Source organism: Lytechinus variegatus, chromosome 2 (assembly GCF_018143015.1).
Source record: "Lytechinus variegatus isolate NC3 chromosome 2, Lvar_3.0, whole genome shotgun sequence".
Lineage (NCBI taxonomy): Eukaryota > Metazoa > Echinodermata > Echinoidea > Temnopleuroida > Toxopneustidae > Lytechinus > Lytechinus variegatus.
This window is the reverse complement of record NC_054741.1, coordinates 4,759,031-4,777,136: the sequence shown is the minus strand read 5'-3', so window position 1 is coordinate 4,777,136 and position 18,106 is coordinate 4,759,031. Positions and strand designations below refer to the sequence as shown.

Below are 18,106 nucleotides of genomic sequence, written 5' to 3'. Positions count from 1 at the left end.
AGATAAAGATTTCAAAGAATCAAAAGAGATTACCAGTAAACGGAAATCTACTGTTCTTGATCAATTCATCTACAATTTAGCAAGAAAGAAAGGTTCTGACATTGGCAACTTACTTTTTTTCTTAAATAATGTTTTTATTCTGATTTCATGAACGAAAAAGTTACATAACATTTCATTTCAACATTTCAAATCACATATAATACTTTACATTTCATATTTTCACTTTTTTCACTAACTTATTATAAGCATGAATCATACATGTATATACAATGAAAACAATGAAATCAGTTATTATGAAAATGCATAAAGACCAAACTTCCCCCTCCCCCACCCCAACACACACACAAACACACACATACAACACACAACTGTCCAGAAGATCTGATCACACTCTGTACAAAACAATTCGATGAACAATTTTGAATATAACAAGCTCACGAGAGAATCATTACATATATTGAAAGTAAATAAAGACTTACAAACTTAACCTTGTCATAATTTTACTGTTTCCCATTTTTGCAAGTGCCACCCTAATTTTCCCATTTCAATAGCTATTTTCTTTTCTTGATCCTTATATTCTAAAATAAGTTTATGTATATCGTCAATGGTTGGTAATACCCCCTCCTTTCTAAATATAAATAATATATATTTTACCATAGTATTGCAACTTTTTATTCTATTTGTATTGCCTGACAAACCAACAAATATATCCCGCCAATTGCTGCCTGCGCCTCCCCAAGTAACGGCTGCCGGGAACTGTGGCAGCTACATGTTATCTATTGTGGTGGGCATACAGAGAGTATTCATTGCACAGTGTCAATGCAAATTATAGGCGGTATTCTTACAGATATGAAATTGATCGATGGCCAAAACTGTTGGATAATTTACCTTCTAAAATGATTGAGGTATACATGTACATCGAGCATACCTCAAAAGAAAGAGAATGATTCGACGAAACTAAGTTTTACAATTAGATCATTGCGGCGGGTATCTCAGCTTCACAATGTCAGCCATTGTTACACTGACTGTAGGCTTAAACTTGATAGATGGCGCTGTCCGTATTGAGGCCCAGCGTTAGCTAGCGAAATTAGCTATGAACTTCATTTGAGAGCTTTGAAGAATAAATAGAAGACTAGGTTTCAAGTTGAGGGATTACTCAAGCATGAGATCTGTGCAATCTTGGTGAAACAAGCAGAAATGAAATCGATCGATGGCCAAATTTGGTGGATAATTTATCCTGCTAAAATGATTGAGGTATACACTGCGCATACCTCAAAAGAAAGAGAATGACTTGACGAAACTGAGTTTTACAATTACATCATTGCGGCAGGTATCGCAGCTTCGCAATTTCAGCCATTGTTACACTGACTGTAGGCTTAAACTTAATAGATGGCACTTTCTGTATTGAGGCCTAGCATTACATGTAGCTAGCGAGACATATGTTGTTTTTCCCCGGGAAACAAAAAGAAAATGTGATGAAATGTTTGTGCTGTGCCCTGATTTACTAGAAAATCATCCTGCCTAAGTTCTTTCGGTGATTTGGGTGAGATATTTTCATGTAAAATAATGTTGTAGGTAGACAATATTGGGAAATATATGTAATCAAAGTGAGTTTGCATAAAGGATTGAGTTAAAATTGAAATCTCATTTCCTCACGTACTAGATTGAATTGAAAAAAAAATCTCAGCAAGTGTGCGTCCGGAAAATAGATCTGGATGAGGGGAGGCAGGATACGAGAGGTCGGACTGTACCAGAATGATATCTGGGATTCTATATCTACTGTAATGTACACACGTACTTGGAAGATCGACAGTTAACATCAATTGATACAGACTTTCTCATGAAATCAATGTTTATTGCGAATATATTCATTTGTCTTTTAAATTCTTTATGACAGTGTTGGATCAGAGGAAGATTCAGTTGAGGACCTCCCTCTGGCCATGGGAGAGGACGGTTTCGACAACGAGAATGAGTCATTGACTCGACGAGGCACCCACAGGCAGGACCCTTTAACACGTTTTTTCTGCAACATTAACAATGCCTGTTCAAGGTAAGCAATCAATGTGTGAGTTTGCAATTTAGTCCATAAAGTACAACATGTATGTCAAAAGGGGATGTTTTCTTGATCATAAAAAAATTTAGTATTTGCTAGTTTTACATGCTTCAGCAAGGTGTGTTTGTTATCTGATTAACTTTACAAGTGTACAACTGACTTCTGTATTACAGTCATTTGAAATTCTTAGTGTCGTGGGAGAAACATATATACATGTACGACTGAACACCCCAAAGCCGACACTAAGTCGCCCAAAATGAATATTGAGATTTTTATTGATCTAACTACTTTTGGGCACTTCCTAAGATGATTGATTGACAATAACCCTCACAAGTACTTGATTTGAATGGAGAGGAAATTCAGGAGCTTTGAAGAATAAGGAGAAGACAAGGTTTCAAGTTAAGGTATTACTCAAGTATGAGATCTGTGCAATCTTGGTGAAACAATCAGTCTGATAAATAGTGTCAGAGAAACTGGTTTCTTTTCTTTTATTCAACCTAAATTACAATTTCAAATTTTGACAGTATGAACTTGATCTTTTAGATTTCAAATCAGCTACCGTAAGTAACGGTGTATTAACCACACCCGTGTATTAACCGCACCCCCAACTTTGGACCAAAAAAAAAAAAAAAAAAAAATCCTTCTCACATTTACATGCATATTTGAGGTACGAAGAAACAAAAACTAAGTTTAAGATTTCAAAGTTAAGTATCCAAAGATACCGGAATGCGGAAATCTGCTGTTCTTGATCAATTCATCTACAAATGTTAGAAAGAAAGAACGGTCCCGACAATATTGGCCACTTACACACTCACTCACCTCACAGTCACAGTGTACACACACACAGAACTGCCATTACATTGCAAACTACATACAGTAGCAGTCATGCCAGTACATCTTATCAAATTATGATCTGTGTCTTTCCCAGCGTAGGAGGAAGAAACATTCACATTTCTTGCATCACAACCTCACAATCACTATAAGAAATTTGATGTCTTAGCATGAATTTTGGATACGGGATTACAGGAAAGTTCAAGAAACAAAGAAATTGACATTTTTTTCCAGTTGTTTTTTACGGCTTCGTGCCGTCTCTCTCGTGCGTGGTTTACATGGTATCTTATGAAGAGCAAACAGGAAGGAAAAAAACAATATAACACTATATAGCACTATAACCATATTACAATGCAATCTCTAAGCTCACTCAACTCCCGCTCAGCGGTGACAAAATTTTACCGAGTATGCTTGGCGTCTCTTTTAACTTAGCCAGGGAACTTCACTACTTTGAATTGAGAATAAAGTCAAAATTAGTGTCATGAAGGTGGGTGCGTTTGTTTTGGACAATATCTAATTAAGATCGTAATAATTGCTTCCCATTACCCGCGGCTCATACCCCTCTAAAGTAAACGACATTGCCTGGGAGGCTACGCCCGGCCACTCGATGTGTTGTGAACTGGCAGACATCGTACATGTACGGGAGAGGTTACGGCGGGCCGGGTCAAACCTGTCACCGTGTATAAACCGCACCCCGACTTTTGCTTCTATCCCGCCGAGAAAAAGGTGCGGTTAATACACCGTTACTTACGGTAATTGTCTAATTTTTGTCTCACCTGCATAGCAGAGTGAGACTATAGGCGCCGCTTTTCTGACGGCGGCGGCGTCAACATCAAATCTTAACCTAAGGTTAAGTTTTTGAAATGACATCGTAACTTAGATTGTATATGGACCTAGTTCATGAAACTTGGCCATAAGGTTAATCAAATATTACTGAACATCCTATTAGATTTTCATGTCACATGACCAAGGTCAAAGGCCATTTAGGGTCAATGAACTTAGACCATGTTGGGGAACCAACATCAAAATCTTAACCTGAGGTTAAGTTTTTGAAATGTCATCATAACTTAGAAAATATAGTACTAGTTCATTAAACTTAGACATAAGGTTAATCAAGTATCATCAAACATCCTGCATGAGTTTCACGTCACATGACCAAGGTCAAAGGTCATTTAGTGTCAATGAACTTTGTCCGATTTGGGGGTATCTGTTGATTACATGTACAATCAAAACTTTAAAAGTTTTTGGATCTGATTCATGAAACTTGGACATAATAGTAATCAATTATCACTGAATATCCTGTGCAAGTTTCAGGTCACATGATCAAGGTCAAAGGTCATTTAGGGTCAATAAACTTTGGCCGAATTGGGGGTATTTGTTGAATTACCATTATAACTTTGGAAGTATGTTGGTCTAGTTCATAACACTTGGATATAAGAGTAATCAAGTATCACTGAACATCCTGTGTGCATTTTAGGTCACATGACCAAGGTCAAAGGTCAATGAACTTTGGCCATAATGGGGGTATCTGTTGAATTATCATCATAACTTTGCAAGTTTATTGATCTGACTTTTGAAACTTGGACATAAGAGTAATCAAGTATCGCTGAATAGCAAGTTTCAGGTCACATGATCAAGGTCAAAGGTCATGTGAGATCATTGAACTTTGGCCGCATTGGGGTTTTTTGTTGAATTACCATCCTATCTCTGTAAGTGTATTGGTCTAATTCATAAAACGTGGAAATAAGAGTAACCAAGTATCACTGAACATCTTGTGTGAGTTATAGTAGTTTTCAAAGTCAGCACTGCTGCTACATGTACATGTATGTTGAATCGCGTGATGCAGGTGAGACGGCCAGAGGCATTCCACTTGTTACTTTTTGGAGACCAAGAGAACCTTCCTGGATGATGTACTGTTGGTTTTGTACCATACATATGTACACTTTTCATTGCCAATGCAGGAGTTGGGGAAGATTGCAATTTGTCAGGTCTATTTTTGTACATTTTGAGGTTTATCGCTCTAATGTTATATGTTGTGAAAGTGTACAGTTCAATGAAGAATGACCTTTGAAAAATATTTTTAAAAATGGACCGACTAGAGTCTACATGTACTGGTAATTAAAATTGCAGTTTAATAGCATACGTGCCAGGCTCATGCAAAATCAGCTTGACCATATACATGTAAACCCCTCAAAAAAAGTTTGGAAATCTGTGTTTGACCACTAATTTCTACCAACTCCTAATTTTACACAATGCATATTTGACATCATTCAAAAGATAATTTAATTTTCTTTGAAATGATACCATGCTTGTTAAGATCATGCCATCACAAAAAGAACAGGATTCAAAAGTGTGGGATGAGGTCTGAACTGAAAAGCTGCGAAATGAGCAGAAATAGTCATGAAGGGTCAATACAGAATGTGATTCTTTTGTCTGTGACAATACAGATGAAAATCCATTCAAATCAAGCTCCTGCTTCTGTAGTGATGGCTATGTGAGATAACATGGTTTGAGTCGTGGTTTGAAATACCCATGCATGTTTGTTTGTTATGTTTTTGCTTGTGCAGAGGTGTGTTTGATTCCATGTTAATGTTGATGTTAAGTTGCATGAAAACAATTTAAAAAAACGCTGAGAAACCACTGAAAAAAAAATCAATATTGTGTCATTTTTGCAACTTTTGAATGTTGACTGTGCCCCACATTTCAAGGCACTGCACCTCCATGTGAACCTTAATCACATCATGTAGGGTATCATTTTAAAGAAAATGAAATGATCTGTTCATTGATATTAATTAAACATTGATATTTACTAAAACTGATGTGAAATTATCGATCAGAGTCAAAAGAAACTGCTGAGAAACTCACTCATCACCACAGAAATAAGAAAAGTGACTTTCAATATTGTGTCATTTTGCAACTTTTCAATTTTGACCTCTCCCCACATTTCAAGGCACTGCACATCCATGTGATCCATAATCATATCATGTATGGTATCACTTTAAAGAAAATTAAATGCTCTATTCATTGATATCAATTGCACTTTGATATTTACTAAAATCAAGGAGAAATTTTTTCGATCAAAGTCAGATTTCCAAACTTTTTTTGAGGAGTTTGCGAAAAAATAGCAGTATATTCTTGATTACATGGTCATAAATCTTTGCCCTTATTCGTTTATCAGGCCTAGTGAGTCTTTATCCACATCTCCTGCATGAATTCTAACTTTTCAATGTCTATCATTTTGTAGTTGTTGTGCATCATTCAAACTGAGATGTAAACCAGAGAAAGAGCTGTTTCCCCGGACAGTATGGCTTGGCAAGCCAGGTCCACAGCAAGAGAAATATCCCCCCAACAAGATCTGCAATCAGAAATACAATATCTTCACATTTATACCTCTGGTAAGTCACAACTGAACTTTGATTTGATATTGTTTCGTATTTTTACTAATTTGTGCAGTGCAATCTTTACAAAATGTGTCCGTTCCCCAAGACCTTTGACCTTTATGTAATAGGTGAAAAAAGAGTGGTTTTGAAGAAAAATCTTGATAACACAGTTTTAATATACATGTAATTTTGATGTCTAAATGCTAGTTGTTTTCATGAACAATACTGTAATTGGTATAATAATTTTATACGTAAAAATTGTAAGTCATCAGGGGCCTTGTTGCTGAATATCAAATCAAACTTTTCAATCAATTACACTAAACACAGGCCTCGAAATAATCGATGGCCATGGCCGTCGATGCCCCCATTACTGGCCGTCATGCCCTTCTTCTTTTTGCTAAAAGTTACGGCCACTAAAAATGTGCCCTTTTTTCTCATAAATGTGCCCTTTTTCTGATATATAATGTACCCCTTTTGAAAGTCTGCACCTTTTTTTCTGAGCGAGGAAAACTTTTCTCCGATCTCAAAAAGTATTCAATACCTTAGCTTTACCAGCGACGTCCAGTGCATGTATGCAGTCTAGTCCGAAGCCGCGCCGAACGATGAGCTAGCTATACACAGCTGGCCGGCCGGCCGGCCGCTAGCGCGCTTTACATATGCTATGTAAGCTGCAGCATAAGAATGGACGAGCGCGAGCTCCGTATGTGTACTACACAAATGTCGCGCGCGCTGTACTGTCCTGGCGAGCGCGCACGATGCGTAAGTACAGTACTTTGAATGGGAGTGTTTCATAAAGCTGTTCGTCAGTTACGAACAACTTACGAACGACCGGTGATACTTTCTTGGGTGCTAATCAGATTCACATTTAATTACATGTAGCTCAAGAAGGTATCACCAGTCGTGCGTAAAGTTCATTTTTTCTTAAGTAAATAATGTGGTTTGGTAATGAATCTGATGTATAACATCGACTATGGAAAGCCCCCCCCCACACCGCGAAACTGTAACACCTACAAATAATTTATTACATGCCCCTTAAAAAGTGGCCTTGGTGCCCCTCTGTATGGCCTTGGTGCCCTCTGCTGCCTGGCCTCAGTGAAAAAGTGCCCCTCAAAAAAGTGGCCTTGCCCCCCCCAAAATCCTATTTCGAGGCCTGTAAACACTACTTTTTCTGCAACTGCCTTTAATAAGTACTGTAATAAATCAACATACGTGTAGGACATCAAGTAACTGGTATACATGTACACCTGGATGGGAGACACAATTGAAGATTCACTGGTCTTCAATAGTTGCTTTATAGCAAACACACACATACATGTACACCCAGAATGAATTAAACCCACAACTAAAATTATCAATGTAATTCATTTTTATTTTTGTTCATGGAAGTGGATTACGGTACTACACTATTAAGTGAGTCCCAGAAGGATTAAGAAAAGTAGATCCAATGTAGGAGTGAAATTGATAGGCGAGTATTACAAGGAAGGTTGGCAGGTAGAGTATTTTCTTTCTGAAATGATGTTCGTCCTTGAAATGGCTGGAGAGTATAAACCAGAAAAGTTGAGAGGCTTGAGAAACTGATCCACAATGTGCTGCACTCAACCCAGGTGAGGTAAATGGGTATCGGTAGGAAATAATTCCTTAAAAAGCTGTGTGCGCTATGAACGCCTAGCTTAGCCGGGTAATATAGGAGCGCCTTGAGGCTTGAGCACCTAACAAGGTGGATATGTGCTCAATATAAATACCCTATATTATTATTATATTAGTTGGAGAGATGAGGGAAGGCTAAAGAGCAGGAAAGAAGACCACTTTCCTGAGAAGACAAAGAGTGCTCTGCAACAGTGTGTGGTCAAATGTACAACATTAGATTACATCGGGCCTGGGGGGCGTTTCATGAAAGGACTCGTTGAATGTTTTATCCGACAAGTCCCATTTTATCCGACAGTTACCATAGTAACAGTACCTCTCAGCCAATCAACATCATTAAAATATGTCAGATCTGTCAACTTGTTGGATGAAAATGTTGATGAAACACTCCCCTCGTTTACACACAGGCAAGCACATGAATAGCCAAATGACACTACTAGATGATGATGATGATGACAATGAAGTTAATCCTCAATTTCCACAGTATCTGTAACAGAAAATTTACACAGAATTTTAGAAGAAATACAGAATATCACAAAAATGCATATTTTCAGGTAAAAAAAACTTGAATTGCAAAAAGAGCTGTAAATATTTATAGCATGTGCATGTATCAGTGCAACAAAAATGTACATCAGAGTTGCATAATGCTAACTGCCGAGTAGTGTCTTCTCAACTTTTTCCATACATTCTGTATGTACAGGGTACTGAACTTGTATTTTTTTTGCTGATATACATGTAAATCCCTTGTCCATGAATTGTGTGAGCTTGGATATTACAGGAAACTTTGGCTTTAATATTCGTAAGCTTTGGTTGTATGTTGACTTGCTCCTCTTCATCTATTACATCTGTGCTCTTTCCTCTGCAATGTACATGTATAGAGCTAGAAATTTGTGACTCACATGCATTATGTTTACATTCATTCTTGTGCAAGCACAACTCATCTTTGAATATCGTGAATGTCTCAAATGTTGACCTTTATTCATGTATGCACCTGTGCTTTAGTACACTACCTGTTTCAAGTGTCCATGGTCTCGCTACTTTCTTAAAGGTCAAGACCACCCTAGGGCAGTTCCATAAAATAGTAAACCTTTTGGTCAAAATTTCAAAATCCTACAAACAGAACAAATTAGGTATCACTTGAAAGCTAAGACACTGAAATGCATAAATCTGAAAGAAATAATTTCAAACAATGTATCGTTTCATTCTGGTAAGGCATTGAAGTCACCATAGCAACAAACTAAAATGTTCCTTATTTTAAAAGGTCAAGTTTGCAACAAGTTTTAAACCTTTTAAAAGCTTTGAAATGATCAAAGTTGAATGTTGTCCAAGTTGTTATTATGTCAGGTTTCTAAAAAATAAGTTAGGTTTTTTCTATTTTTCTTATATTTTTTTAAACCAAATATATTAAAAGCAGGCACTTTCAAATGTACGTCCGACCCCCTTTCACATACACTTTTTTTCTTACAAGCAAAACAAAAGCAGATAAATTTTCCCAAAGTCAGATGCAAAGCAAGCTTGGTTTGTTTAATATATACACCAGAAGGTAGCTCACCACTAGTCCAGGATTTCAAGTTAAGTGGGGGTCGGACGTACAACATTTTTGTACGTCCGACCCCCTGTACGTCCGACCCCTTTGAAACTTTTTATTTATGAAGTTATCTTTCACTGCTCAGATGTTTTTTGCAAAAGTTTAATATCATAACATCTTTTACTCTTATCAATCTTTAAAAATTGAATACAAATTTCAATTTCAATCTAGTTTAAAATGGCCTTTTTGGATTTTTTTTTACCCAACAAATACTGGGGGCAAAATTCACCTCCATCTTTAATATTTTGTGTGATAGTCCTTTAACACACCTTGATATGGCTGTATAGTTTTGTTGTTTTTTTCATTGAAGTCTTGCACAAGTTTTGAGACCAATTTCACAAAGAATACCACACATTTTTGACAATATGTAGATTTTCAAATGATGATATCATCTTCAAGAAATGGTGATTTATTTGTGTTTTGTGTGCATATTAAATGGAAACTGCCTTCTTTCATCTCAAATTATCACATAACTTAATGAATTTAGTGTTAATTATGACTGAATAATAGCCTGCAGGAAATTAAAAAAGAAAATCAAAATCAAAAACCTACAAATACATGAGAAATTTAATAAACAAAGAAGTTCCATATAAAAGAAGAAATTGCCCCTTCCCTCAATCTCAGGTACAGCAATTGCCCCTCTATGGGAAATAGATCTGCCCATTTGCTATAATGGTACATGGATGTCTAGACTATTCTACTTTTGCCTATAGGGGTGTAAGTTATGAAAATGTGAAGGGTTATTCATTTAATTTTGACTTGTTCTCATTTCTTTATTTCTGCATCAACCTTGTTCAAACTTAGTACAAATGATCCTTGGTTGATACCATGTGTGTGTTGATGAGGTCAAATGTCATCTACATGTAGGGGTCAAAAGGTCAAAAAATAAGAGGCCATTCAGTCATTTTTGACAGATTTTGTTTAAATCATTTTTTGTTTGCATCAATATTGTTCAAACTTGAAACAGAAAATCAGTGGGTAATACAATTATTTGGTTGATGAAGATGATAATTTCTAAGGTTATTTAGGGGTCAAAAGGTCACTTTTGCTCATTTTGTTATTTCAAGGTCAATTGTTCAAGCTTTCTAGGGGTCAAAAGTTAACTTTCGATACCAGTATTTTTTTATGTGTATTGTATTCAAATGTATTCAAACTTGGAACAAATTATCAGTGGGTAGTACCACATATTTGTTAAAGAGGATGGAGAGGTCAAATGTCATCTAGGTGTAAAAATGTCAAATGATATATTTCTGCATTGATTTTGCCCAAACTTGGAACAAAACGATCAGTGGGAAAAATTACATGTGTTCTTGAGGATGGAGAGATCAAAGGTCATCTAGGGGTCAAAAGGTCATATTGCATGTTTTGTTGATTGTAACATCAGGGAAGACTCATGGTTCATAACCCACCTTGTTCAAACAAAGTTTGTAACAGGACAAGTTTTTTAATGTTGAAGAAATTCTTTGTCATGTCTTTTGCAAACCATTAAAAAAGATACATTTTGCTTGAAGTAAAAAATATCCTGCATTGTGTGAATAGTTAAGTTGTTTCATTATTGATGTGATCTAAAAATGTAGATATCAAAATGGAAACAGTTTAAACCCACTGACTCATTTGTAATAGATATGAGGAGCATCTTGCTTGACTGTGAGAAAAATCAGTATGGGGGTCGGACGTACACTGTCTGAATGCATGTCAACTTTAATCAAGCATAACTCTTCACCAGCATCAGATTCATTTGTTAATTCTGTCTTATGTGAAAGACAACTAACCAAACAATATGTATATTTAAAAAATCCAGTTTAGAATGCCTATGTTTTGTGTAACTGATCTTCAAAAGGGGTCGGATGTACAGTGTGCAAATATTTTGCACAATGTACGTCCGACCCTTTCAAAGTGTACGTCCGACCCCAAATAGATCAGCCTGTAACTAAAACAAGGCAATGCCTATCAATTTCTTTGCTTCATTTCTCTTAAGATTCATCCTTTAGCTAACAGCTCATATTACAATTTTAGTACCTGCATCACAAAAATCACAGAGATTTTGACATGAACTCTAAAAGCATAAAACCTGCTTTCGTCTGATGTACGTCCGACCCCTCACATTTTTGCCCATACTTTGTATTCTTCATATTGCAGCCTATTCCTGTCATGGTGTCATGATAACCTAGGTCACATGTCATGATATACAAAAAAAAATAAAACACTGCTATCAAATCAAAGGAGATACAGCTCTTAAATGTGTCCGAATGTACGTCCGACCTTTATGGAATGACCCCCTAGTATGAACACAATTTGAATATAGTGTACAGTATGTTTGTAGATAGAGAAAATCTATCCATGTATTGTGTAGACTGTACATATATGTAAAGGCTTTACTGTATTGGTTTGCAAATTGCAAATAATTCTAGGTAAAGAAAATTGACTAAAAAAAGCATTTTTAAAGTTATACTGTAGTCTGAAATTTTCATACTACACATACCTTTTCCGATCAGCCCAAGTTGTCTATAGTTTGAATTTGTTGCTTGATCAGACCGAATTTGCTCAAGTTTGGAATTTTCAGCCTGAGTGCATTTCACAAAGAAAGTAATGTTTACATGCATAAAACTAAGCACTGATGTGAACATGGTGCAATCTTATGTGGTAGCGCACATCCAATTATTGTGATCTGATCAATATGTACATGTAGTTGTGAAATTAAAGTGCCATTTTGATACATCCTGATCTGTTAACAGCAGAATTTGCCCAGGTTTGGATAATTTCTAGCCTGACCAGTCAGAGTTTGCGCCAGTCTGAAATTCTTCCATACAGGGTTTGCCAAAATCAGCAATACATTCTTCATGTCAGGAGAACGTGGTCTGATGCAAACATGTCTACAGTATGATAATGAAAAAGCAGGATACTGTAAATGTCATTGAGGTGCAGGGGGTATGCAAAGGAAATTGATTGATGTCAAGTTTGTATCATCATCTTCATCACAGACTATCTATCCTGTGTGCTCTTATGATGGAGACTCCCTCAATTTTTCATGAAATAATGCCCTCTCCCTCTTTTCAACATGTGGAAACCCCTTTTGCACACAATTTTCAATGAACTTTTGTATACAGTACACGTGGCACTGAAACTTTTTTTTTTAGGGTTGGGGGGGGGGATAGGGGGAGGAGGTTGCTGTAGTAGAAAGCGTGTCTTTTATTTGATACCATGGGAATTGTTATTTTGTGAATGAGTACTCAAAGTTTCAGTTGATATGAAACATGCAATGAATGCAATTATCTAAATAACAGAAAGAATCTTTGTTCCCATTGTTGCTGTGGTGACCTACATGTACATTTTAGTAGAAACTGCTTTCCGTGGTAAGTAAAGTACATGTAAAGTAGTGAGTGATTCTTGTGAAGAAGAACAAATTGATAGGTTCCCGGTGAATGTTTCACCTCAAAGTGTCACAAAATGAATGTGAGAAAACAATTTAAATAGCAATAATATCACTCACAAGGATAATAACAGCAAATTACCAAAACATAAACTTACAAGGATCCCCGGCCCTCCCGATAAATTTGGGACAAGATGCTTATTTGCAGAGGTTTTCCCGCTCCTGCCCTAATTAGTCTATTGAAATCGATAGAGAATGTTCCAGTATAATTAATTCAAATCTCATACATGTTGTTAAGATTTGAATTCTGGTTTCTTGATTTTAGTTTGGATTTTATTGGAATATGTTATAAATAGTTTAAATTATCTTATGTCTGATTTCTATATTAAGAAGTTTATCAAAAGCATGTGTATTGTTCATTTTAGGTTACACTGTAATAAGGCTTTATTAAAATGCAGGCCTAAAGTACTTGTATAATCTAGCAGTTCTTGGTTCATAAAATGCAGGTTAAAGGAGAAGTTCACCCTTACAATTGATTTGTTTTAGGAAAAACAGAAGAATTGGAGGAAAATATTGATACATATATTTGACAATATTTCCCTTGTATTTTCTCATCTTTCAGGCCCTGTACTACCAGTTCAAGTTGTTTCTCAATCTCTACTTCTTGCTGATGGCTTTATCTCAGTTGATACCTTCACTTAGAATAGGATATCTCTACACCTATTGGGCTCCATTGGTAAGTACTCTACCATTGTTTATTATCTCCATGTAGACGTCATATTTAAATTGTACTATTCTATAGGTACATGTAAAGTACCCAACAACAAGTTTAGATTGGGTATATTTTTTGTATAGTGTGTGATGACAGCGGTAAGAAAAATTGATGTCCCTTCTGACTGATTTGGTAATTGGCTGATGGATTTTCCTGTCAACACTTTGTTCTCAATAATCATTTCAGTATATTCCATCAAAAAGAAAATTGTAAAAAGTGAACTAGTACATGTACTAAAATATGAATGCCGGTGATGTTTGCTGAATATCATTTTGATTGAAAAATCGCAAAATTGTAATTCATGAAATATTGAAAGAACAAAATTTCATGTTTATATTTGTTTTTAATATACATGTATTCTGGTTTTTAAAATTGTTTAATAATATTTTTACATTATATCTGGACATTTGAATATTGTCAAATTTTATGTGTATTTAATTGCATCTGTTATTGGAATATATATTTAATATTTTAAAGCCACCACAGCTTTATGATATTAGTATGTGTAACCAAAGAGAATAATAGACAGTTGTAAGGTCACAGTGATTTGTGGCAGATTCTGTGGCTATTGGAGTATTTGATTTACTTGTACATGTATAATCCAATTTGCTTTGAACTACATACATGTACATGCAGATCATATACCAAGTTTTTCATTTTACATTTGTAGCACTATTAATCTGATGTGATCATACATGTAGATAATGATATGAGTGAATACTACTTGTGTGAAATTTAAACCCTCATACAGTGTGCATGTACAATGCAAAAGAGCAAAAAAAATTCCTCAAAGCCCCTGCACAGAAAACTATTTTCCAAATTATTTGAAGATACATGGAGAAGATTCATGTTCATTGTATCACCCCCTCCCCCAAAAAACATAAATGACAATGAATAAAAACCTTTCATAAATACATATATTTGCACTCACTGTTTTCATAGTTTGTGTACATGTATGTTAATCTGACAAATCTTACACTGTAAATGTATTACAATACATGGTATGTTTGGTTTGGATTATGTTCAGAGTAATTACCACTCCTTCCAAAAATGGTCAGCAGTGTACTTCATACACTGTTTAAGGTACTACAGTGTAATTTCAAATTGAAGAAACAGTTGTGAAATAAAATAAGAATGTAATAAAAAGCTTTATGAAATAGACGCTTGAAAATATTTGGAATAATGACTTTCCTCGTAGGGTTTTGTCATCTTTGTGACGATGTGTCGCGAGGCTCTTGACGATTTCAGACGGTACAGAAGAGATCGTGAGGTGAACATGCAGCAGTATTACAAACTGACTAGAACGGGATTAGTGAAGGTACCAAGCTCAGAGTTACAGGTCTCAGATCTTATTGTTGTAGAAAAGGTGAGAATGATTCATCCTTGATATTTAAGGTGAAAAAAAGTAGTTGCAGCAAATAATGATTTCATGAGAGTCTTTTAAATCAAAGTTTCATGTAATTGTCAAAATATTATCATACATCTAGATCTGGTACATCAATTTAAACTTATATTTGTAAAATCATGAAATCGTAGCTCAAAATTGATGATTCTAATGGTCACTAAACACAGAAAAGCATGTGTAGAACTGTGTACTAATATTGCTTCAAGAAATGTCTAACCCTCTGGAATCCTGTGCTTATTTTGGTAATTTCTCAGCAATTACGCATTTTCTATAGGGGCTATTTGACACATATTTTTTTATTCACAGGAACAAACACTTAGGTGGTAATTTCATTAGATTCTATTTAAACTCATTTTCAGAAGATTGTTACCACAACTGGTATCTTTAATGCAAATATGATGAATGTGTCGGGCAGAGAGAGGGGCAGAATGATAGTGAGAGAGAATTATATATAGAGAGAAAGAGAGCAAGAAAGAAAAAATAAAAGAGGAACTGAGTAATAAGGAGGTTCGGAGAAGAAGGATAATAGAAGGAGGGGAAGACAGCATAAGAAAGCAAATGAGAACAGTATGGGGGGGGGGTGTTAAGGAGGAAGAGGCAGATACAGTTTTAATCATGAAATTATGAAAATTTCATACCCTTCTTGAACTTCATAGAATGCTTAATATACATGTGTATTCATGTACACATATATACAACATAAAGTAGACCCCTATATTTTGGAAACTAAGATACCAGCAAGTTTGATATTATTTGAACTACTTGTAACCATTGCCCGGCCTAATGTAGAGATATGGTGTCTTGCTTAGCCTACATTCCTGTGTTAAGTGAGCTATGGTCCTGTCTTATAAATTCCATTACATAATGCTGTCCATGAAAGTTTATGAAACTATAAATTTTTGCCATCAGTTTAAAGCATGGATATTGTTATTGTTATAATTTGGGCAATGCTGTAAGTTTTCAAACTACATGTATGCAATCGGAAATAAACAATTCCAAAGAATGAAAAGGTGCATTTATATTATAACATGTATATTGTACAAACGTAGAATATCAAGTTTTATAGCATTTGCTGTCTGTACTGTATGTACATGTATGACATAATGGCCTATACTCTGCTTTCTCTAGTATGTCACTTCGACCCAAAGGCTTCACCAAATCATGATTCGTCGAATGGAGATGATAATGTTTTTAAAGTGCCCAGGACTAAAATTAAAATCTAAATAGGCCACTGATATAATGGCCACCGATACAATGGCCTTTTTTAATGCTCCTTTCATTCTCAATGAATATTTTGTGCCCTTTCTAACACCCTCTAAAAATTAAAAATAAGTAAATAAATTCATAAATAAATAAATAGATAAGTAAGTAAGTAGTAAGTAATAATTCATTTAAAAATCTCAATTGTTCTGTAACATTGAAATGCACTGTACCCTTTAAGTGTGGCAAAGTTGCCCTCTAAATATCAAATTTTGATGCCCGAGCCTGCCATTCAGAAATTACTTTAAAAAAGAAAATAAAAATGCTCAAGGAGTAGAAGGATGAGAATGGGATCAAGGAGAATGGGATGAAGAAGAAGGATGGGGAAGTTGAAGGAGGAGGAGAAAAGAGTAGACGGATCAGGAGGAGGTGAAGGAGAAGGAGGAGGAAGAAAAAAACTGAAGAGCAACATCAACAAGAAAAGGAAGAGAAAGAAGGAGCATTTATGACATTGGGTTCATGTTTAGTACCAGATATTGGGATTCAAGTATGATGTCACAGTTAAATCACACAATTACAGTATGTAGAGTTACTGTGAAATTACTCCCTTGAGTTTTCAGTCTGCCAGGGGTCTAGGAAGGAGAAAAATCTCTTAATATGGTTAGTTCTGATCTCTGTCAGTGCAGATTGAGATACACTATATCTCATAGGGCTGTGCATTCAACCATGTATTGTACAGTACATCGATCAAGCATGAGGGATACCTGACACCATCTGGTGGTATTCCAGTATTAAGTCCAACGTGATATCAAGTGTGCAGGCACAAACCCCTTCATTTGTCCAAACACTGGGAAATAGGAGGTCAGTGGCACATCTGGAAATTTTGTCACAAGGGGCAAATTTTATTATTCTTTAAAGTGAAAGGTGACAGCCATTTATGAATGGACCCCCCTAAAAAGTTATTTTTATTTTTTTTTTTTTAAGTATAAGAGGTGAGAGGTTACTTACATTTATAGATTACAGAAACAACCATTGATTCTGTTCTGACAAGCAAATGATAAGGGCATCAAAATCATGTCGGAGAGAGGGGGGGAGGGGTGCACTCTGCCCTTTCTTCCCACCTCGGGTACATGCTATATTAGGAGTGATCATACAATGATTGCTCCTGACACGCAAGGAATGGATGAGAAACCAAGCATTTAGGTCTGCTGTAGCACTGGAAGGATCCTTAATTAAACCAAAGATTCTCTGCATGGACAGAATACTGAACAATTTCCCATACTATTTCACCAGCTTGTTTTAGTACATAATGATTTACTGTACATACATACATATGCATAATATAAGATAATTTTTTTCCTATCTGCAGTACATGCAGTTACAATAAAGTACTTTGAAAATTATTTCTTGACAGAACCAGCGAGTTCCTGCAGATCTTGTTTTACTGAGAACAACAGAAAGGAATGGTAAGATATCTAAACATATGTTCCTCCGATACTTTCTAACAAAATAATATATAATTGGATTTCGTTGCAATAAAACTGCACGTATCGGAGCATACAGAACCGCAAGCAGTCCGAGGACTGATAAATGTGACTGTTTACAAATCGTAGAATCAGAAAACCAAAATTTTAAGAACACATGTGTAATAATTACAATTAAATATTTAAATATACATGTTATTATTATTATTATTTATTCGGCCTAATCAAACATATAAACAACATATACAAACAATAGGATAAGGAGAGTCACATGGATGCCAGGAAAGGAAAAAGATTAACTAAATAAGTATAACCAGAAGGTCTTCCTTTCCAATCCATGTATGCACAGACTCAATAAAACCATGTAGGTGATTACACA

At 35.6% G+C, this 18,106-nt stretch overlaps 1 protein-coding gene across 1 annotated transcript in view; it reads left to right on the top strand.

Moving 5' to 3' along the window:
* Positions 1–18,106, top strand: part of LOC121407121 (probable phospholipid-transporting ATPase IIB) — a 40,209-nt gene that overhangs the window by 5,327 nt on the left and 16,776 nt on the right. Inside the window, exons 2-6 of the mRNA XM_041598050.1 lie at positions 1,898–2,050; positions 6,129–6,279; positions 13,489–13,602; positions 14,837–15,004; positions 17,658–17,709. Of these exons, the coding sequence (XP_041453984.1) occupies positions 1,898–2,050; positions 6,129–6,279; positions 13,489–13,602; positions 14,837–15,004; positions 17,658–17,709 (638 nt within the window). The remainder of the gene's footprint in view (positions 1–1,897; positions 2,051–6,128; positions 6,280–13,488; positions 13,603–14,836; positions 15,005–17,657; positions 17,710–18,106) is intronic.